This window comes from Accipiter gentilis, chromosome W (genome assembly GCF_929443795.1).
Source record: "Accipiter gentilis chromosome W, bAccGen1.1, whole genome shotgun sequence".
In the NCBI taxonomy this organism is placed as follows: Eukaryota; Metazoa; Chordata; class Aves; order Accipitriformes; family Accipitridae; genus Astur; species Astur gentilis.
Window position 1 is genome coordinate 36,146,340 of NC_064918.1, and position 24,796 is coordinate 36,171,135.

General features: G+C 40.2%; 1 protein-coding gene across 1 annotated transcript in view; it reads right to left on the minus strand.

Moving 5' to 3' along the window:
• Nucleotides 1-1,929: 1,929 nt before the first annotated feature.
• Nucleotides 1,930-24,796, minus strand: part of LOC126035588 (neuronal regeneration-related protein-like) — a 31,429-nt gene continuing 8,562 nt past the window's right edge. The window contains exons 2-3 of the mRNA XM_049794232.1: nucleotides 5,386-5,463; nucleotides 1,930-2,058 (exon numbers count right to left, since the gene is read on the minus strand). Coding sequence (XP_049650189.1) covers nucleotides 1,930-2,058; nucleotides 5,386-5,463 — 207 coding nt within the window. The remainder of the gene's footprint in view (nucleotides 2,059-5,385; nucleotides 5,464-24,796) is intronic.

Sequence of the window (24,796 nt, forward strand, 5' to 3'; positions counted from 1 at the left end):
AACATATAGATGGGCTCGAGATCGGGGGGTGGAGTCCATATACTTATATATAAGACAAGGAAAGTAGTAGTGGTTGATTGGGAAAAAATGTAAGATCTGGGCATGATGTAGATGGTATAGAATAAGGGGTGGATAATGTCCTGGGTTCAGCTGGGATAGAGTTAATTTTTACAGGAACGTGGGAGGTGGGGGCATAGCCGGGGCAGCTGACCTGGACTAGCCAAGGAGCTATTCCATACCATGTGACATCCTGCCCAGTATATAAATGGGGAGCAGGCCGAGGGGTGCTCTCTGTTTTTGGTGGGGGAAGTGGCGGAGCGTCAGGTCCCGGGTGGTGAGCAGTTGCACTGTGCATCACTCTTTTTGTATACTTTTTCATTAGTACCGTTGTTGTTGTTGTAATTTTTTTTTCTTTGTGTTTGTCCCAGTAAAATGCCTTTATCCCAACCCTCGAGGTTCCAGTTTCTTTTTCTTTTCTCTCCTCCGTCTCCTCCCCATCCCACCGGAGGGGGGCGGAGGAGTGAGCGAGCGGCTGCATGGTCCTTTGTTACCGGCTGGGCTGAAACCACGACATCTATATACAGCACAGTAGATGTATCTAAACTATTGGAAAATAAAACATAGAAGAAGAGGGATATAGAAAGTGGGGAAAGGAAAGAAATCTACGAAGTGCAGTGCATGCATTGGTATTTAACAGTCAGAAGCGAAACCAGAAAAAGCTTGCCCTTTAAAAGGAAGAGATAAAAGACAAGAGTTATCTAAAAAATTAAGGTGGGCTTTCAGACTGTGTCTAGCACAACAACATTCCATGAGTAGATGATACTATTTAGCTTTGTGTTTTGTATTGTTAGGTCTCTGGGAGCAAGAACAAAAAAGTAAAATCCACATGCTGACAGTACTTTGGAAATGTACCCTTTCCCCCTATTATCCTCTATTTTATGGATTTGAAGAAGACATTAAGACTTGTCCTTTCTTTCAAAAAGGCTTTAAAAAAAGACAAAAAAACCTAAAAGAAATTTTGAAAGTGATGAAAAATTATTGCTTGTCTTTCTCCAAGTTAGGTGGCTAGGAATCAGAAAGGAAATTTTAAGTAAATTACAGTTTTGTGATTGCTCCCACTATAACTGCATGTTTGAGTGTACCCTGATAGGGAATCAGTTCCTTGCTTGTACACTTTAAGTAGTTACTCAGCTACAGCACTGAATAAGAAAGCCGCACTGAATAAGAAAGCCACACTGAATACACAAGTAAATAAATCAGTGCAGTCTAAAGAACAACATTCAGAAAAACAAAGTACCAACACCTTCTCAGAACAAGGAAATAAAAACCCAATACCATCAGAGCTACCTTGCCAAGGAGCATATTTAAAGTCCAAAATAGCACCATTCATCAGTGTCTCAAATCCTGTGGCAGCATCACAATCACTTACCACAAGGAAACCATGAGTTTCATGCTACTTCTATGCATCAAAAGAGTACATGGATAAAATATAGAGATATACAGACAATTGATGAAAATAAACTACTACGATTGTTGCATCTAAATGAAAAAAAAAAGGGGGGGGGGACTCAGCCTCTGCAAGAAGCAATTAGGGATGGTGGAAACAGAGAGGGTGAGCAGTTTACCAGTTGCATGTGAGCTGTGGAGTTTGAGTAGTGGAAGACTTTGCTGTGGCAGAACCAGGCCTGAAGGCCCACTTGTAATGTTTGTAAACATGGATTCACAGTGTGAAATTCTGAGAGCTTTCACTTGAGTCAGAATGTTAAAAACTAATTTTATGATATACTTTTTTTCCACTATTATTCTCTAAAGCAAGGCTCAGAGTCCCATAGTTTCTTCTTACACTTGATTTACACAGAAACAATTCCTGATACATGACACCATGACCTCATCAAACCCATAGAACAATATGTAATACAAATGGAAGAGTTATGACTGAAAAGAGTAGGGATAATTGATTTTGATGAAATCATGTCCATAGCCATTTACTGGAGTCAGGAATGCCACTTCAGCCTCACTTTTCTTGCGATTTACTTCCTTTGAGATAGGAAGATATCCCTGCAGAGAGGAAAAACGATATCAGCTGTGCTTCTACAAAAACTGTCTGATGGGATCTTCCTTTTTCACATCCTAAGGTTTTTATAGTCCTCTAAGTGTAGTTTAGAAGTAAACACATACTAAACATAGCTTTATCAACTGTAAATATTAGCAGCACAGGGAGGAAAAGATTGTTTAAAAAATAGGCAAGCCTTGGAACATCTGAGGAAATGTCTTGTCTTTGAACTGAACAAGTGTGCCCTGGCAGCTGAAATACAAAAGACTTAAGACAACAAGCCCCCTCCTCAGATGAGCTGGGGAATTTGGCCATTTGTTGCAGCTGGGGAAGACCCCAACAATCCTATCAAAGCTACAGGGGAAGAAGCTATGGAGTGACAACCCTTTCCACAGCTCAACATCAGTTGTACATGCTATACTATTCCTCAAAATTATATTTCTTGCTACCACCAAATCAAGCAATTTCTGTGCCCTTCACAAGAGCTAGAACAGCTCAGGCCTAAAACTGCACCTGCACATGTTGCATGTGCAGTTATTTAGGCATACAAATATGGATGTTAACTAGCAATTATCCATTTTCCACACATGAAGCACAAAACACAGTCACAGTGTCTCAATATCATAAATGCAAAACTCATGGCCACAAATCTACAGATGGCATTGAGCCCTTTAAAAATATAACTCAGTACTAATGTGAATAACCAAAAAATTAATGTTAATGGTATTATCTACCAATGAATTACATTGCTTAATTGCTTTTTTTATATCCCAAGGTCCATTTTATGACTCCACTTGGCCTCCAACATGGAAAGTGTGTCTTAGTTGTGAAAGATTGCCTCATTAAGAGAACCTTTCAGAGCTTAGACCTCTCATCTTTTAAACGCTTTACATCTTAAGCAGCTAGCATACACTAATAAGTGACTTTCCTATAATGCTTCATTGAAAAGAGCATTTATTCTTTTCTTATTGGCACTCTAAAGGTACTGCAGTGTATTATCATGGTCTCTGGACAAGTAAAGAAATGGTGCCATGTTAGTTAGCTATCTCAGTTTTTTGTTAACCATACTTAAACATTCTGCCCCACTGGCTCAAGTCTATGCTTATTTAGCAAAGCACTTAAATATACATTTCAGTTTAAGCATTAGTAGGAGGACTAAAGGCTGTGTGATTAAAATACTTTGCTGATGATATGTCACAATGGGACCCTAAAAAAATTGTGTTTAACTAGTAATATATTGTAAGTTATTGAAAAATTTTTAGTGACTGCACAAAGCATGTTTCCTCAGAACTTTAGAAAATTCCATCCTTGTGATAATATTTTTTGCTTTTTTGTTGACTAAATTTGCTACTTGTGTACCATTACAGAATATGAGAAAAAAACTAGAAACTTACACATGCAAACAGGAACACCACACAGACCAAAGATCTGGGCAAATTTCCATAAGCAGTGTTGGGCAGTTCATTTTCAGCTGTGAAAACAATCTCAGTCCTGAAATTCTGCCATACAATCATAAGATAAAAAGTCCTATATGACCCTTCTAGGTCTGGAAATAAGTTGTCTTTAATAAATATATCATTTTATACTTGTTGATTGCATCTTTTATATGAAATTAAGAGTTTTTAAAAATCTATTCTTTTATTTTATTCTTTCAGTAGTTCAACCTGTTTAGATTAACAATGAGTACATAAAACCGTCAAACTGAAGGACTGGGTACTTTCTGAAGTCTTCTTCAGCAGTTTACCCCGATTAATTTTATAAGCTTGGTGAAAAAACAGACACTCAGTTTCTGTTAAAGCTGGAAGCTGGATTGTATGCAACTAGTATTCAAGTTGCTTTTGAAACTCAATTATGAAAGAAAATTTGGAGCTAGTTCTAAAGAACAGTCATCCTAAGCATATGCCAAATATCTTTTGAAAACTTACATAAAACCTAGAACAAATGCATGGAATTTAAAAAGCAGGAATCCAATCACTTTAAAGAAAAATGTATAATATTTTTCTGACTAGTTCAGAAACCATTATCTCTTTTGATATACTTTTTCAAACCTATGTACAACACTAAAAACATGGCTATTCATAAATCCAGTATAATGCAGTATTGTTACTAACTATGCTGCACATAGTTCATAGCTTTATAGGAATAAATGTTTCAGGAGCAACTGTGTATAATGATGAATGACAACTCAGGAAAAACTGCTAACTTAAAAAGCGTGAATGAAAATCAACTAGTTAACACACAGCTGATTATGAAATCCATTAATATAAGTGTGACTGTATATAGCACATTCATCTTAATCTAGCATTGCTATCAGCCTATTTAGCTGAACTTCTGAAATATTTTAAATGTTAAGAATGACAGTACTGTCATATATGTTAATTTAAAACAAAGCATGCTCACACAAGTCTGCAGATCTGATACACACAAATGTAGCCTAGCTATGAATTTTAGGACTTTGTTTATAAAGAAAAAGTGTGGAAATTATAGTGTTATCCAGATTGAATAGCAAAATTTTGTTAACAGGGATCTGCAGTCTAGATAGCAAATGGAATTTAATCAAAACAATTTTCCAGGTACTCTTTCCTTTGCTTACCTGCCATTTTTTTTGCCAGATTTTGAGTCATTAATCAACAAGAATATGAGAATAAAACACACATGTTCTGTGGTTCTGAGTAATGGTTTTATTTTCCTATTCAAATTTCATGTCCAATTTGGGGTTTATGAAACCAGTTATGGTAACAGAACAAAACCTTATCAGTCTTATATAATATGCCACATCTGCATTTATGTTAACAGGGTACTTACTCCTTGTCAAACTCAAATGAAGACTGACATCTTTGTATGCTTGCTACTCAAGCAGAAACAAAAAACTTAACAAATGAAAAAGAAAATAAAGAACAAATCACCCCTCCACTCCTCCTGCATTATCATTTACTTTTTCCTCTATATTGCTACGTGAGAATTACTAAAATCAGGCATTCAAAACTCAGATGTCAAGCTGTTTAAAATCACGAGACAGGCTTAAGAAACATGAGCTTTTGAAAATTAGTATGTTTTCTTTGTGGTATGTAAGCCAGAAAGAGTCCATGTTTTATGCAAGACTGAAGGCTAAAAACATAATTTTAAAATAAAAGCTGAAATCCTCACTTAACTGTCAAGGCCTTAAGAAACAATATAATATCATGAAAGTCATGATGAAATCATGAGAGCTGGCTACTCTCTTGAAGCAGTTATAAAATAAAATCTAATGAACTTTCACAGTGGTTTTTTTTTAGAGAAAACTTTAGTCTTAATAAGCTCTTAGATGAAAGAAATTACATAAATAACTTTACCTTTGGAAATTCCCCATTCCCTGGGCTGGTTGGAAAGAGTTTCTGGCTAACCCAAATCGTTAACCTTGGTTGATAAACCTGTAGTGACATAAATACATATAATTTCTTACTAACAAAAAGATATCTATTAAATGCAATCAAATGGTGTTCATGTGACAGATCACATTACTAGAACCGAAAGTCTAATGTCCGTTGAGTTTGGCCCAGAGACCTAGAGCTGCGTTTTATGCTCAGTATACATTTTTTGAGTAGCCATGACAAGAAGATCTGTCCCTAGAGTATTTTAACTATCTTGTATATGGCAATCTGCATTCAACGGGCTTCTTTTAAAGAGTAAAGGATGTATCTTTTTGTAATATGGCTTTTAGAATCTCTTTAAGAAAATCTGTAATATGGCAGGATTTACACATATAAAAGGATGTCTGTTACTACTAAGCTTATTTAGGATTTTGTGAGACCACATAGATGTCTACTCTTTTTTGCCTCCAACTCCTATTATATGATATCCTTGGTAAAGGACATTACAGACTACTTTCTTATTGAGGGTCTGGAGGAAGAAAAACCAGGATGAACAACTTCCACAATACACTCCTGAATTACAGCTGTGCATAGCACCACTAGCAGCCATAATTCACTGGCAAGACTAATGAAGATTATTAACTTTGCTGAAGACTGCAGGAGAGAAGGGGAACATGCCTTTAATAATCCTTTCACGGTGAAGTACGAACTGGAACTTACTACTTTTTGAGGTCATTGGACATAGTTATAATCCTGTGTTAGTACCTTATTTTTTTAAACATTAAAGGAATTCCAAAACATTATAAAGGACATGATAAAATAGCTGACAGCAGGATTTAATGGTTATGGTACTGGCCTACAACTGCTCTGTGACAAAATGTACTATGCAACCACAGGACAGATGATCTGGGCTGATACATTCTACCTGAGACACTAAGGAAAGAGTCCACTTTCCCTAGGTCTGCTCTGCAATCAAGAGACACTCACCCATCAGAAAAATGGGAAAGATCCGAAGCAGGCCACTGACTACAGTGAGAACCTAGAGTGAATAAAAGCCAATTATGATGAATTTGAGCTGCAGACCTCCTGTGCTTCAGTTTCTCAGCTTCAGGATGGGGACTGGAGCATTTCTCCATCTCGCTCTCATTAAACACTGAAGTGCTCAGGTATAAGTTGCATATGACACCGAAGATTTTAAATTTGTTTTCCTGATGGGTCTGCCTACTGGGGCTTTGGTTTGTGAATTAAACTCTTTCTGTGCAGTGGCTGAATGCCAAACCGTTTCAAGCTGAACTACTTTATAAGTTACACCCTTCAAACTTGTTTGTACTTTGGGACTCAAAATTTACCTCGTCACTTAAATTCCTGGTGAACTGGCTTTTATTCACCTGCTTGCCATTGTATCTACATTTAAACCAGAGAAATGTTTCCATTTTTGTGGAGTTGCATGTTGACAATTACTATTCACAACTGGACTAGATACATCTTGGAGAAATTATTAGAGGATTATGCAAATCATCTTTCCAAAGAAAATTCTGAACTCTACTGTAAAGTGGGAAAGAGAGTAGAGAAATTTAAAACACAGAGCCTAAGGTAGTGCCTATTCTGATAAACTCTCCTATGGTTTTCCACAGTCCAAAATGCAGCACTGTCTACTGATTAAAGCATCAAATTTTATTTTATATTTTAGCTTACTATATGATCTCAGGGAAGTCAGTTAAGCTCTCTGGGTATGGCTGACATAGGGATAACTACTACACAGCACAGGGTACTCTGTGAATTCATCAGTTAATGTTCACATTGAATCTTTGAGACACTCAAATGAAAGATACCAAGTAACTCCTAAGCTCTTCTGTTATTTATAATCACTGATTACCCATCCTGCAATTATGCCTTGATTTTGTTGCTTAGTCATACCCTTTGTATGAAAATGCATTATATGGATCAGCAATAATGGTTCAGCTCTACCACAGGACATGCTCAAACCTGCAAGTATACAAAAATGCATATTTTCCTATAGAAGGAATGAATTAGCAACAGAATACAGTATTACTCATTATAATGAATAGGAGCTTCTATATTTTCTGTGAAGTCTGAGATGGATTCAAGTTAACCTATAGACGTTGTTACCCCTATTAATAATTCAGTAGGAATAAAATACACACCTGCAGTTAAATGACAAAAAGGACCATCTAGACTTGAATTCATAAGAACTCAGAGGGACTACAGTCTGAGAATGGGGTTTTGGGGTAGGGTAAGGAAAAGGCGTAAACTGTAAGATATACTAACAACTATGCTCCAGGGTTAAACAAAACAAACAAAAGAAAAAAACCCAAATTATCTTTCACATTAATTTCCTCTATGGACAAAATATTCAGTTCATGTCCTACTTTTTTAATACCTTCTTCAAAAACATCTACTGTGGCCACCATTGGGAGATAATAATCATGTGGACCTACTCCATGTGTAGTAACTGCTGTGCTATAACTGTATCAAAGTCCTTAACTGGGAAGCCAAAGGACTGTAATTACCTGCCTTTTGTACAACACTGAAAGGCTGGGTAATCATAGCTTGGATTTTGGCTAAATGAAGGAAGATTCTGGAATGGAAAAAAGATGCCAGTGTAGAAAAGTCCACTCAGGACTTACTACAGTCCACAAGGAAAAATAAAAAAAAGACACATCTTGCCATGCTACATCCTCTTTAAAATGCAGAAACTACTTAAATGTTCAGATATGGTGGTTACTAGGGTGTTATAAAGACAGAGTGAGAACTTTCAGTCAATTACAGCAGCTCAAAACAACTGATATTAATGTTTCAAGATGAGCCATATGGAGCAAAAAATTGCAAAGCAATGTTCCATTACAGAGTAGGATGTAAGTTTTAAAATATTCCAGCTGTTAGTATGAAGCAAACACTTCTAGATAAATACTTTCATTTCTTAGAACGTCCTGTATGATTACTATGAGTGTACAGGCTTGGAAAATAACAATTAACAAAAATAACAATATTGGAAAATAACAATAAATAACAAAAATAATCAGGATTCAAAAAAGAATTGGACAGATGGACTGAAAACTAAAGTACCTGCAAGTCTAGATAATGTATAAGAGCAGTATGTTGACTCAAACAGCCTCAATGTTTGATAATCATTAGTAAAAAAACAAGTTAGTAAACTTCATCCATAAGCTATTGGAGTGGATCACTCCTAAACATCTGACTAATAACATTATATGCCTTGAAAGCATTATTTTCTGGCAGAATATGTGATACACAAAAACATTCACTCCCATTTTAATGTCAGGGGAAAAGAAACCCACTGATCTGGTAAGTGCTCTGTGAGACTGTTCTGCAACAACAAAGTAGTTCTGCCTGAGAAATTGAGGCCAACTTCAAATAGGGAAGATGGTTTTAACTTTTTTAGCCTCTGTTTTCTTAAAAGTCCAAAAATAAAATCAAAATTAAGAAAAAAAATCAGAAAAAGCAAAGGTAGAGGAAAATAAAAGCTTAATTGTGATAGGTTAACCCTGGCTAGATGCCAGGTGCCCACCAAAGCTGTTCTATCACTCCCCCTCCTCAGCTGGACAGGAGAGAGAAAAATATAACAAAGAGCTTGCGGGTCGAGATAAGGACAGGAGACATCACTCACCAATTACCATCATGGGCAAAACAGACTCAGTTTGGGGAAAATTAACTCAATTTATTACAAATCGACCAGAGTAGGGTAATGAGAAATAAAACCAAATCTCAGAACACCGTCCCTCCACCCCTCCCTTCTTCCCGGGCACAACTTCACTCCCAGATTCTCTACGAAACACCCCCAGCAGCACAGGGGGACCTGGATGGGGTTTACGGTCATCACACGTTATTTTCTGCCGCTTCATCCTCCTCAGGGGGAGGGCTCATCACACTCTTCCCCTGCTCCAGCGTGGGGTCCCACCCACGGGAGACAGTCCTCCATGAACTTCTCCAACATGGGTCCTTCCCACGGGATGCAGTTCTTCACGAACTGCTCCAGCATGGGTCCATTCCACGGTGTGCAGTCCTTCAGGAGCACACTGCTCCAGTGTGGGTCCCCCACAGGGTCACAAGTCCTGCCAGAAAACCTGCTCCGTGGGCTCCTCTCTCCACAGATCCGCAGGTCCTGCCAGGAGCCTGCTCCAGTGCAGGGTTCCCACGGGGTGACAGCCTCCTTTGGGCACCCACCTGCTCCAGCGTGGGGTCCTCCACAGGCTGCAGGTGGATATCTGCTCCACCGTGGACGTCCATGGACTGCAGGGGGACAGCCTACCTCACCATGGTCTTCACCACGGGCTGCAGGGGAATCTCTGCTCCAGCACCTGGAGCATGTCCTCCCCCTCCTTCTTCACTGACCTTGGGGTCTGCAGGGTTGTTTCTCTTACATGTTCTCACTCCTCTCTCCAGCTGCCGTTTCCATCTGTCCTAACTTTTTTCCTTCTTAAAAATGTTATCACAGAGGCGTTACCACTATTGCTGATTGTCTCAGCCTTGGCTGGTGGCGGGTCTGTCTTAGAGCCGGCTGGTATGGGCTCTCTCTCGAACACAGTCTGTTTATGTTCAGACTGAAGCTCCTGTATTTCAGTTTGTGCCCATTGCCTCTTGTTCTGTCAGCAGACACCGCTGAAAAGAGCTTGGCTCCGTCATCTTTGTACCCTCCTTTCAGGTATTTATATACATTGATGAGATGCCCCCGAGCATTCTCTTCTCTAGGCTAAACAGTCCCAGCTCTCTCAGCCTTTCCTCATAGGAGAGATGCTCCAGTCCCTTAATCATTTTCGTGGTCCTTTATTGGTCTCTCTCCAGTATGTCCCTGTATTTCTTGTACTGGGGAGCCCAGAACTGGACAAAGTACTCCCTTTGACTTCTGTGCATCAGCATGATTTGTTGGTTCTGCCTTTTCATGGGCGAGATATTACTGCTGCTTTTTATTCCTCCCCATCTGATGACCCAAATTCACAACCACATAAACATGAAAAAGCCTAAATGAGACAAGTAAGCTTTTTCTTGCATTCCCCTCTCTGCACTCTAGATGAATTAGCAAGTTTATTCATTAGGGTTTTTTGCAGTCCTTGTTCATCACATCCTCAATTTCTGTCAATTTCACAGAAATGGATGCCATCTGCTTCTTCTCTACATGACATAAGGAAGTAACTTTAGAAGTAATTTTCCTAGGTTTAAAATACAAATTGTTTCATATAAATCCATCTTCTTCCGTGTTTTTGTTTTTTTTTTCTCCCTTCTTAAAGCTTGTATTCTTCAGGTGAAATTGAAGTGTCTGCTTCCATACAGTCACCTACCTTGGCTCATGTACATCAACCTCTTCAAAGTACTCACTTCTGTTTTCATCCATAATATAATTTATACTTTACATATTTTATATATGTATTTACAGCTTCCTATGACATGTATAAGAATGTTATCCGAGTAACTGTACAAAATTGACTAAAAATATGGTTTTAAGACATGCACTTAATGTTGCAGAGCCCCTTGCTGCAGGAAAGGATACTGGTAGAGACTAAGTGCTCAGAGTAGGCATGTTTTTCCACCAAGAGGTGTCTTAAGTGACCACTGGCATCCAAAAGTGAGCAAGTATGGTATTGAGGATGGCAAATACACAACCTAATCTAGCTTGAGTATAGTCAGCACATTCCTGCCAATTCTTCAGCTGGTAAGAACTCCCCAACAGAAACTTCAGCTGTCTTCTGGCATACATGACTGAATGAGGCTAGTTATAGTTAACACTTGGTCGTGGTTTAACCCCAGCCAGCAACTAAGCACCACGCAACTGCTCACTCACTCCCCCCCATTCAGTCGGATGGGGGAGAAAATTGGGAAAAAAAAAAGTAAAACTCGCGGGTTGAGATAAGAACGGTTTAATAGAACAGAGAAGAAGAAACTAATAATGATAATGATAACACTAATAAAATGACAATAATAATAATAATAATAGGATTGGAATATACAAGTGATGCACAATGCAATTGCTCACCATCCACCGATCAACGCCCCATTAGTCCCCGAGCGGCTATCCCCCCCGCACCCACTCTCCCCGGATTATATACTAGATGTGATGTCACATGATATGGAATACCCCGTTGGCCACTTTGGGTCAGCTGCCCTGGCTGTGTCCCCTCCCAACTTCTTGTGCCCCTCCAGCCTTCTTGCTGGCTGGGCAGGAGAAGCTGAAAAATCCTTGACTTTAGACTAAACATTACTTCACAACAACTGAAAACATCAGTGTTATCAACATTCTTCTCATACCTAACTCAAAAACATAGCACTATACCAGCTACTAGGAAGACAATTAACTCTATCCCAGCTGAAACCAGGACAATGGCACTGCAGGTCTATCAAAACAATGAGCAATAGCATTGTGTAAGGAAGACTGGCCAGCACTTAGAGGAGCAGGGTATGGCCCCACAAAAGATCCTTCGAATTTAAAAAAGCAGCTACACTCTGGAAAATTTTGGAAAATGAAAAACCTCAGCAAATGGATTATTGTTATGTATGGGATAATAAAATGACAACAGTAGTAATAAAAGGACTGGAATGTACAAATGATGTGCAGGGCAATTGCTCACCACCCGCCGACTGACACCCCACCAGCCCCCGAGCGGCGATTCCCTGCCCCCCCACTTCCCAGTTCCTACACTAGATGGGACGTCACATGGTATGTGTTGGAGCGGCGGAGGAATGCACATAAGTCGACCCAATATGAGCGATAGAAGTGATTCAACTTTATTTGCACGGATAGCTCATATTTATACAGTTTGCGATAATTATGCCTACTAGTCCTAATATGATTGGTACATTGCTAATGTTTATTCATTACTAAAACACACCCACTTGTGATTTGCAGCTATGCGTGTTCAGTAACTTTCTCATGAGAACTTCTTCAAAAGTTACTTGTGAAGTTATGCCAAGGTCACACCGTCCCTGTCTTTCTCCTGATAACAGCGAGACCAGCTGTTGTTTTTCTCCTGATATCAGTAAAGACAGCTATTTTCAGCCAAGGCCTAGTCTTGTTGCTCAAACTGACATTCTTTCACACAGAACTCTGCTCGCACAACTTTTCCATAGACCCATGTCCTTTCTCATCAAGCCACTTCCCAACAATTCCCCCTTTTTCTTTTTGTGCGAGTAGAGCTTGGTGTGTCAGCTTTGAGACTCCTTTTATCATGCACCCATAAGCAATTTTAACTATTACACAGATTAATATCAATATACCCAACCATCGTAAGGCTTCCTTAATCAATGACATTAGCCATGGTGTTATCCCGCCGAATATTGACTGTAACACCCCATCAAACCAATTAGTTTCTTGCTGGATCTTTGTGTATGTTTCTTCAGCCAATTTATCTGTTTGTGTATAGATTGAGGTAAAATTTTAACACCTGCTGTATTGCCCTTTGCAAAGATCTATGAACACATTTAATTAAGCACAGTAAAAACAACATTATACCTAATAAAATACATAAGCAGACAAAAAGAGGTTTGATTAATAGGTTTAGCTAGTGACACCCAAACATTCTTACTGTCCCATGGCGTTAACCGATGTGGATCAATCACCGGTGTCACTGTCATGCTGCTTACTACAGTCAGTGTGTTCCATATCAATCTCAGCATAAGGTTTCAAATTTATGGGTAAATCAGGAACGTATCTGCCAGACATGGAGGATGTGATTTTTTGTCCAATTGCTGTCAAGGCTTGCCGTCCCGGTGCACTTAGTTGTCTTGTAGAAGTTAAGCTATTGCTGCCCCGCAATAAATCCAGCAGCGGCTGTAAGTCTGTATTTGTAATACTACAACAAGGTCGAATCCACTGTAGGTCTCTGTTTAAATCTTTCTCCCTCTTTTTGTTTTTGAGCAATCCAGGCTTGCTTAATCCAATGTCTCTGCCTTTCTTCTGCAGCGGCTATTACAAGCGGCTCCGCATCTATCACGGGTGCGGTTGGTTTCCCCGTCTCTTTTTCGCATTTCCTTTAACAATTCTAACATTGTCTCTTTTTGTTCTATTATTAGAGTAGCCAAGTCCTTGTTTGCATTATTTGAATCAGGGTGTATGCTAGGTATAATTTGTTCATGTTGAACGGTGGTATCTGGGGGCTGTTTTCTCGTAGGCAGATTTTTACTCACTCCCTGATTCTGTAGGGTTTCCTTTAATCATACCAACATGTATGGAATACACCGTTGGCCAGTTTGGGTCAGGTGCCCTGGTTGTGTCCAACTTCTTGTGCCCTGGCTGGGCATGAGAAGCTGAAAAATCCTTGACTATAGTCTAAATACTACTGAGCAACAACTGAAAACATCAGTGTTATCAACATTCTTCGCATGCTGAACTCAAAACATAGCACTGTACCAGCTACTAGGAAGACAGTTAACTCTATCCCAGCTGAAACCAGGACACACTTCTTCCCTGGAGTTTCTTTCTTTCTGTTCCATTAAGCTGTTCTTATCTCAACCCACGAGTTTTACTTTTTTTTTTCTGATTCTCTCCCCCATCCCACTTTGTTGTTAAACCAAAACACCCGAGTATAATGCAATTTTCTGGCAGAGATCAATTTGCATTTTTCTGTACCAGTCAGGATGAATATAGCTTGTGTGCTACAAGTAGTCTCAAGCTGCTCATTTTCTACATCAAGCATGCAAAAACCATTGCAAAGCATTGTTAATATTTAACATGCATATGAAGAAAAAGAAATCAAGTAGTACATTGTGAACACTGTCATAAATGCTCATCCAACTTCTGACTGAATTAATGAATTTAACAAAAATACCCATTACTAGAATATCACACTCCTTGGAAGGAAAATAATTGCAAATATTTTTCCAAAATAATAAGAAGATAGAAATGTATATTATATGAAAAGTTCCATTAACCAATGAAACAGAATCACAGAATCGCAGAATCGCAGAATCACAGAATAGATGAGGTTGGAAGGGACTTCTTGAAGTCATCTTGACAAACCCCTCTGCTGAAGCAGTGCCACCTAGAGCCACTTGCCCAGGACCATGTCTAGACATTTTTTTAATGTCTCCAAGGAGGGAGACTCCACAATCTCCCTGGGCAACCTGTTCTAGTGCTCAGTCATCTTCACAGTAAAAAAGGGTTTCCTGATGCTAAGATGGAACCTCCTGTGTTTCAGTTTGTGCCTGTTGCCTCTTGTTCTGTCAGCAGACACCACTGAAAAGAGCCTGGCTCCGTCATCTTTGTACCCTCCTTTCAGGTATTTATATACATTGATGAGATGCCCCCTGAGCTTTCTCTTCTCTAGGCTAAACAGTCCCAGCTCTCTCAGCCTTTCCTCATATGTGAGGTGCTCCAGCCCTTAATCATCTTTGTGGCCCTTTGCTGGACTCCCTCCAGTATGTCCATTTGTCTCTTGCACTGAGGAGCCCAGAACTGGACACAGGACTTCAGGTGTGGCCTCACCAGTGCTGAATAAAGGGGAAAGATCACCTCCCTTGACCTGCTGGCAATAATTTGTCTAATGCAGCCAACTGTCTAATGCAAACAACTGTGAACTACTTTTTTCCACCAATAAATTTCAGTGTATGGACTCTGAAAATATAAAACATTACAAAAATCAAAATACAAACAAGCCAAACTCAAAAACCAGTGCAATCCAACACCATTTTGTCTTAATTTTGTTTGCCTGTGTACTACAATAGCAGCTTCTCTTAGTTTACTTAAGATATTAATATACACACACAGAAAAACAATTATAACAGGCCTGAATATTAAAACAATATGTCGCGGTTTAACCCCAGCCAGCAACTAAGCACCACGCAGCCACTCACTCACTCCCCCCCATCCAGTGGGATGGGGGAGAAAATCGGGTGAAAAAAAGTAAAACTTGTGGGTTGAGATAAGAACGGTTTAATAGCACAGAAAAGACGAAACTAATAATGATAATAATAACAACATTAAAATGACAATAATAATAATAAAAGGATTGGTATATACAAGTGATGCACAACGCAATTGCTCAGCACCCGCTGACCGATGCCCAGTTAGTTCCCAAGTGGCAGTCCCCCCAGCCCCACTCCCCTCAATTTATATACTAGATGGGACGTCAAATGGTATGGAATACCCCGTTGGCCACTTTGGGTCAGCTGCCCTGGCTGTGTCCTGTGCCAACTTCTTGTGCCCCTCCAGCTTTCTTGCTGGCTGGGCATCAGAAGCTGAAAACCCCTTGACTTTAGACTAAACATTACTTAGCAACAACTGAAAACATCAGTGTGTTATCAACATTCTTCTCATACTGAACACAAAACATAGCACTATACCAGCTACTATGAAGGCAATTAATTCCATCCCAGCCAAAACAATATTAAGGTTTTCAGTCAATTACTTGTGAGTTCATCATTCACTCTTCAAGCACAATCAGGTAATGAAATGTTTAATTAGTAACTATTTGTATTTACACTTAATGGTAACTGTGGAAGCAGATGCAAAACCAAGTCTCTTGTTACTAAGTTAGGTGAACACAGAGTATAGCACCAAAATTCAGGACCAAAGGCTGCATCCTCAACTTCTTAGGTAGTTTCATACTCAAGACTAGCAAATTACTGGGTGCAACACAGGAGGAAGAAAAAGCACTGTCAGAGTAACCATAGGCTGACCAAAAGTCTATTTAGCTCAGTTTTCTCACTCCATTAAGTTTTGTTCCTAAGGGAAAGAACAGCAAGAACAATGGCCAGTAGTTGAATCCCAAAGAAAGAGTAAGAACAGAGAAAACCCAGACTAACACTTCTCCTGTATGCTCTCCCAATTCCCTACTTCCAATCCTGGGGTATACAAAACATATACAACAAGCCAAATCCCAAAGTATGTTTCATTTTTTTCCTGTTTTATTTCCTATAAATTTCCTAAATTAATAGCCTGAATATTGTAACTTACAGAAGAATTAATACACTGTTTTTGATTAAAACTTTTGTGTTGTTTTTTTTTAAATTTTGTTTAAATTTTTCACACATACCAAAGATGACTAGAAATCCACACTGATGATGTTCTCCAAGTGGCAGCAAGCACACTGCCTCTAATGATTACTTTCCTGCAGAGCCCAGCAGTTAGTCTTACCCCTCATGGGATACCAACCTCTTGCCCAATCAGCATATTTCAGGCAAGTATTAAAGGCCCCAGTGGTGTGGGACAGGATTTGTCTGGTGTCAGTAAAACCCCCAGCACTGCTAAATTGATAGAAGGAGGTGTGCTAGAACTTGTCGGCCATAGGCCCTGGGAAAGATAAGATAAGAACTTTTATTAGAAGAGACAAAGACTGCTCACTCTATGTTTGTACAGAGGATTGTGAGCTGGTGAGACTTTAAAACAATCACCCTGTAGAAGAGGAACTATTGTTCTTGCTCAAGATAGATTGCTGTAAATAGAAGAAGTAAATGTTTAAAAAATTCCTTTAGCATTAGCCAATCTGTGAATGCTTAATGTATCTGTAAATGCTTAACGTAGAATTTGGACCAATCAGCTTAGAACACGCTAGCCTGAACTAGTATAAATTTATGTGAAGAATCATAATAAAATCGACTTTTTGCTTGCATCAAGCTGTGTCCCGTCTCTCAATCGTGGCAAATTGGTGACCCTGGTGTGATACCAGGGCTCAGAAACCACCTATCTGCGTGGCATGCTGCGAGTCCCACAGAACGTTGAATGAGGTGCTGAAAGGAAGCAGGAGCTGGCCGGCCTGAAATCCCTCCAGAGTAGAGAAGTGAGCTGTGGGAAACTTGGGGAATGAAGCGTCTTCCCCGGAAAGAGATGTATATGAGCTTATGAAACCTCTTCTTCAAAAGCATGGAAAGAATATTTCTGGGCATGATCTTAAAGCAATGCTTAAATGTGTACAAGTGAAAATACCCACTGTAACTGCATCTACTATTTTTACGCGGGAACTTTGGGATGGTGTGGGGGTGAAACTATGGGATGCGGCGACTATGGGGAATGCCGAAGCACAGCACATGCTTCCGTGGTGGAGAGGTATGTTTGAGACTTTAAAAGCCCAGGAAAAAAGTCACAAAGACAAAGCAGAGAGAGAGGAAGACTCTCCTGCAATACCTCTGTTACCATCAGAGGGTCAAAAATCCATTGCACCGCTAGAGGTGTGTGCCGTGGGGTACCCCCCAGAAGAGGATCCCTTTGATCCGGGACCAGTGGACTCTGAAAAGGAGCCAGACCTCTACCCCCCCAACCCACATAACGTGTGGGCTAACATAAGGCGCCAAGCCTTAAAGGAAGGAGAGCTGGAAATTGCTAAAACAATAGTAGCCCCCCTGTGATCTATCAAGGTCGGGGGGCACGTTGGGAAGCTCTGTCTTTTCCAGTGATTAAGGAGTTGCACCGTACTGTCACTGAACATGGACTTTCCTCCCTGTGTTTTGCAAGCTTATTATCCTCTGGTTTTGATACCTATGTAATGACTCCGCATGATTTTAAAACCTTAGCACAATTGTTACTGACACCAACACAATATACTTTGTGGGAGGCACATTGGAGGGGGGGACTCCAAGCACTCCTCTTAACTTACATAGGTCACGGCAATGCAGCTATAGCTGCGCTGACTATAGAGCACCTCACAGGCACAGGTCAGCACACCAGTCCTGTGGATCAGGCTCGAATTCCACAGGAAGCCCTTGAGGCAATTTGTGAAGAAGCAAAAAAAGCCTTTTTTAAGGTTCCTGACTCACAGAAGCCGCAAAAGGCTTTTACTACTATTACCCAGGAACCCCGAGAGTCTTATATGCAGTTTATCGATAGACTGAAACAAGCTTTGGAGCACCAAATAGATAATACGGAGGCACGGGAAATTTTGTTGTTAAAATTAGCCGTCGAGAATGCTAATGTGGATTGTAAAAAGTTGTTAAAGTCTCTCCCGAATCCGAATCCTACATTGGTTGAAATGGTAGAGGCTTGTAATAGAATTGGTACTGTGGATCATAAATTTGAGGCCATGGCTGCTACCTTTGCAGCCATGCGCGGTCCGTCACATTTGGGGAATTGCTACGGCTGTGGTAAACCAGGGCATTTAAAAAAGAACTGCCTGTCTATGAATACGGGAGCCAGGCACCAAGCTCCTGGGGTTTGCCCTAGATGCCGAAAAGGGTGTCATTATGCTAATCAATGTCGGTCTAAGTATGATTTCCAGGGACAACCGATACAGGGAAACCAATCACGGAGCGCGGAGCAGCGACGCGTGCAGACACAAATACCACAGCCGACATCTCAACCCCCACGGAGGGAAGCAGCAGTGCCTCAAGTCTCCGTCCAGCAACAGCCGGGAGTGCTGGATTGGACCTGGCAACAGCCCACACAGTAACGTTACTTGATTGTTCAGTTCACTTGCTGTCGACAAATATTTCGGGACCCTTGCACCCCAAAACACAAGTGCTGTTGTTAGGAAGATCATCTACCACATTGTCGGGGCTTTTTGTGTTACCTGGGGTTGTTGATTCTGATAGTACTGATGAAATTAAAATTATGGCATGGACCCCGTTTCCTCCCTGCACTGTACCGAAAGGTAGCCATATAGTGCAATTGATACTAATTCCCATGGGAACGGACTCCCCGGTTCCTAGTCAGCCCCAACAAAGGCGGGGAGGGTTCGGATCTACGGGGAACCCACAAATTTTATGGGTACAGTCTATCTCTCAGAAACAACCTATATGTCAATGCACCCTTATTCGTGGGGGACAGCAAGTAGTGCTAAATGGGATTATTGATACCGGGACTGATGTTACAGTAATATCTTTGGCTAAGTGGCCCCCACAGTGGCCTCTGGCCAATGTTTCCCAAACATTGGCAGGAATCGGCGGAACTGGCAGCAGCCACCAAAGTGTGGAATTAATCCAAATTCAAGGTCCGGAGGGGCATATAGCCTCCGTTAAGCCTTTTGTGCTGCCTGTTCCCATGATTTTATGGGGGTGTGATGTACTGTCCCAGTGGGGAATGTCCATTCGGACCCATTTTTAGGTGGGGCCATTGAAGTGCGCGACACCCTAAGATTAACCTGGAAAACCAATACCCCTATTTGGGTAGATCAATGGCCCCTACCACTGGAAAAGCTTCGCGCCCTCCAAGAATTAGTCACGGAACAGTTAATGAAAGGACACATTGTGCCTTCTACTAACCCCTGGAATTCACCTATTTTTGTTATTAAGAAACAAACTGGCAAGTGGCGCTTGCTCCATGACCTTAGAAAAATTAATGACGCTATGGAAGACATGGGAGCCCTACAACCAGGACTCCCGTCCCCCACTATGATTCCTCGAGATTGGCATTTAACTGTTATTGACCTCAAAGACTGTTTTTTTAATATCCCCCTGCATCCAAATGATGCTCCTAAATTTGCTTTTTCAGTTCCAAGCGTCAACATGCAAGCCCTGTTACAAAGATACCAGTGGGTTGTGCTGCCACAAGGAATGAAAAATAGCCCCATGATATGTCAATGGTATGTAGCTAAAGTGCTTAGTCCTGTTAGGACCACAATGTCCAGTGTCTTACTGTACCACTATATGGATGACATCCTGGTGGCTGCACAACATCACGAGGTCATGGAGAAAGCTGTAGCCCTTGTCACGGCTGCCGTTAGTTCGGCAGGCCTCTGTATCGCGCTGGAAAAAAATCAGAAAATACCACCGTGGAAATATTTGGGCTGGCGCATAAGGGCTCAAACTATAGTTCCTCAAGCTTTACAGATACAGACAGATATAAAAAACTTGCATGATGTGCAAAAATTGCTGGGAACAATCAATTGGGTCCGATCGCTGTTGGGAATTTCTAATGCGGACTTAGGTCCTCTATTTGAACTGTTAAAAGGAAGCACTGACTTGAGTTCCCCCCGCAGCCTTGGCCCGGAGGCTATCGACTCTTTGCAAAAAATTGCCACAGCAATTGCTCATAGGCAAGTACATCGCTGGGCTCCTGAGTTACCTTTTTATCTAATTATTTTGAACCCTGCTTGACAGCCTCATGCCCTAATGTTTCAATGGGATCCTCAGAAACCAGACCCACTGTTAATTATCGAATGGGTTTTCCTGTCAAACCAACCTACAAAAACTATCTTGACACAGCATGAGATGTTTTCCTTTTTGATCATTAAAGCTAGGCAACGCTTGTTAACATTATGAGGAGTAGATTTTGTATATATTTGTTTACCAGTGACAAACATATACTTACAGTGGCTTTATCAGCAATCAGATGCCTTTAGTATGGCATTGGCAGGCTATACGGGTCAACTTACATCTCACCCACCTCCACATAAGCTGTTTAATAGTGATTTTTCCCTGATACCCAAACCAAAAAGGAATGATTTGCCATTACAACCTCTCACTGTATTTATGGACGGGTCCGGGAAATCACATAAATCAGTCATCTTATGGTGGGATGACCAGCAAAGGCAATGGGACTCAGACATAGAAACCGTCCCCAGTTCTCCTCAGATAGTAGAATTGACTGCGGTCGTTCGAGCTTTCCGGAGATGGTCTATACCGCTTAATATAATTACTGATTCTGCTTATGTTGCAGGAATTGTTGAACGAGCTGAAACATCTGTACTGCGTGATATCTCGCATTCTGACTTATTTGCTTTATTACAAGAGCTCATTTTTCTTTTAGATTCGCGCCCTCATCCCTATTTTATCATGCATGTCAGGGCACATACTTCTTTGCCTGGTTTTATTCCAGAAGGGAATCGACGAGCTGATTTGCTGACGTTACCAGTACAAATACTGCCGGATCGTATAGCACAGGTGAAACTCAGCCATTCCTTTTTTCACCAGAATGCTGGAGGTCTCAAACAGCAGTTTGGGCTTACCTCCCAACAAGCATCTAATATTATTGCTGTATGTCCTGACTGTCAAAGACATTCTTTCCCGTCAATAGCAGGAGGAGTCAATCCCAGAGGACTGCAGAGCCTGCAACTGTGGCAAACAGACATTACGCATTATCCGGAGTTTGGTAAATTGAAATATGTCCATTCCTCTATTGACACCTTTTCAAGCGCTTTGTTTGCTTCTTGCCACACAGGGGAGAAATCGCGTGATGTTCAAAAACATTTGATGCGTGCTTTTGCCACCCTGGGCATACCCTCTCAAATAAAAACGGACAATGGCCCTGCATATGTCTCAGCCGCAACAAAAACATTTTTTGACTCTTGGGGGGTGACCCACATTACTGGCATCCCTCATTCCCCTACAGGTCAATCCCTGATTGAACACTCTCACCAATCTTTGAAACGTTTGTTACAACAACAAAAAGGGGGAGTAGGGACTGCCACTCCTGAGGAACGTCTACAGAAAGCTTTGTATGTTTTTAATTTTTTGAATTGCTCTTTATTAGATAGCAACCCTCTGATAGTCCGACATTTTAACACGAATGCTTCACTCAAGACGCGAATTAAGGTCCCAGTGTTGGTTTGTGATCCGGAAACAGGTAAAGTCATGGGACCGTATCCCCTTATCACATGGGGCGGAGGCTATGCTTGTGTCTCCACGGAGAAAGGCCCCCGATAGATCCCGGCAAAGAGTGTACGACCTTTCCATGAATCCCTACCACAATCATCCGGTGAAAACTCCAATCACCCTCCGGACCAGTCTTTCGAGCAACAGACTGGTGAATCTCCTGAGGAGGACCAGGACAACAGGGACTGAACGCCGTAAGTGAGAAAGAACTGCATGAACGAGAGGCAAGGTGTGGCGTCCATACATATACCCCCAATTGTGATGACAATGTGGAGTTTTGGTCTTTTAGCCAACGCTTTGTTACCTCTCTCTTATTACCCGGGGCTGCTGCTGCAAGAGCATTAGTGACTTTGGATAAGCTTGGCTGCTGGCTTGCTAAACAAACGAATGCTACTAGTAATGCGCTATCTGGTCTTTTATTAGATGTAGATAGTGTGCGCCATGCTACCTTGCAAAATAGAGCTGCTATAGATTTTTTGCTTTTGGCACAAGGACATGGCTGTGAGGATTTTGAGGGTATGTGTTGTATGAATCTCTCAGACCATTCGGAATCTATTCATGCTAGCATCCAGCAGCTTAAAGCTGGAGTCTCTAAGCTTTGACAAAGCGACAGTTGGGATTGGTTAGACAAACTTTTTGAAGGATAGGGATTGTCGGGGTGGTTAAGGAGTTTTGTGAAAATAATTGTGTATGCTTTGGCTGTCTTTGTTCTCTTGGTTTTTTGCCGTGTTTGTTACAATGCTTACAAGGATTGATAGCACGCTCCACAAAAAGAGTTCTTATTGTGCAACAGGAAGGCCCCAGTGGTGTGGGACAGGATTTGTCTGGTGTCAGTAAAACCCCCAGCACTGCTAAATTGATAGAAGGAGGTGTGCTAGAACTTGTTGGCCATAGGCCCTGGGAAAGATAAGATAAGAACTTTGATTAGAAGAGACAAAGACTGCTCACTCTATGTTTGTACAGAGGATTGTGAGCTGGTGAGACTTTAAAACAATCACCCTGTAGAAGAGGAACTATTGTTCTTGCTCAAGATAGATTGCTGTAAATAGAAGAAGTAAATGTTTAAAAAATTCCTTTAGCATTAGCCAATCTGTGAATGCTTAATGTATCTGTAAATGCTTAACGTAGAATTTGGACCAATCAGCTTAGAACACGCTAGCCTGAACTAGTATAAATGTATGTGAAGAATCATAATAAAATCGACTTTTTGCTTGCATCAAGCTGTGTCCCGTCTCTCAATCGTGGCACAGTGGTACTCTTGGAAATGAGATATGGAACTACAGCCAGTAGTTACCACATTAAGAGAGATGTAATGGCCACAGCTGATGATATTGTAACAGGTGCTTGAAAGCATTATGGCACATTTACCTGCACAGTCACCATATTACCATCATCTACCATCATTTAATGCATACTGCTTTACTGTTACTTAAAATATAAAAGCACAATCTAAACAGTATCATAATATATTATGCATGTTGTAAATAATAAAATACTTATGGATTCTGGAATTTATCTAATCAGGTGGCATAAAGGAAAAGAACTTTGCCTAGCAAGTATTATTTTGTTTCTGTTCTTGTTGCTTTATTTATTAACTTATCTGAGAAATTAAGGGTAAGAAAATTTACCAATATTTCCAGAGGATTTTTTTCTGCCAGTGGTAATAGAGTTATTTACTTGTACCCTTTAATGTTGGAAGATTTGTCACAGAGATATTCTTCTCAAAATAAAGAAAGAGTTGTTCCTCTCTAACTTAATCTTTTTGAGTAGCTGTATGATGGCAATATGTGCTTTCTAAACATCAACATTTTAAGAATTTAAGAATTCTTTCTGATACTGTGTATATTAAGTCAAGGCTTATACTACTTTCAGTGAGAACATACAAATTTCTTTGAACTTTTTTTAAACATATATCTCACAAAGGTGGTCTATGCAAGTAGACAGACAAGAAGGTTACAGTTAACAAAATTAATCCAGAAACATTTCTTCTTGTTGGATGAAAAAATGTTACATATTTTGAAGGTGTTTTTTTAATGCAGTATTTACAGAAGGAAACATCAACAACCCACAGAGGAACATCTACATAGGGATTCATTTAGTAGTGCTACAGTGAATTTGCCAGATCAGAAGCCTAAATTGAATTTCATGTAATATTCAAACAATGATTCATAGTATCATTCCACATTAAACATTTGAAAATAACATTTTTGCACCTTTACAGATTGTACCCTCAACCAATATGGTTTAATAAAGCATCAGAGTGAAAAAATCTTTGAAACAAAAGGAAAATACAAACGTTTTAAAATATTTTATTGAAATATCCTGTCTCAGTCAATGATGCTAACTGAATTATTTTTATGAAGTTGTTCTAGGACTGTTAGGTGTAGTCTCTCTCTCTTTAGGCATACGCACAATGCTCAGAGCTCAGGTGTGGGTCAGCAGTATTATGATGAAAAAAAATTGTTTATTGGTGAAAGCTTTTGCTCCCAACACTTGAAAAGCAGTGTCATGACTGCATACTATTACAAGTTGTACATGAATTCTTATTTCTGATTTTTCAAGATTTCAGCCTTTGTGAAAAAAGTTCAATAAAGATTTGTCCTGGAAAAAACCAAAGTATTATTTAAACCTCCAATTCCATGTGTCAACATTGTCCTGTTCAGATACAGTATGCTGGTGCACAATTATAAAATGTTAGCATCTGGAGTGTGCATGTTTGTGACTGTGTAGACTCCCATATATATAGCTACTTTGCTTTTAAATGTGCATATGAATTCTACCGCAGAAATACCCACAGTATCTGCTTTGGACAATGACATTGTTTTAAACTCTACTTCAAATTGTTCTAACCATAATCAAGTAAAGGTGCTTTTTCTATACAATTGAACAGCTAAATCAGCAG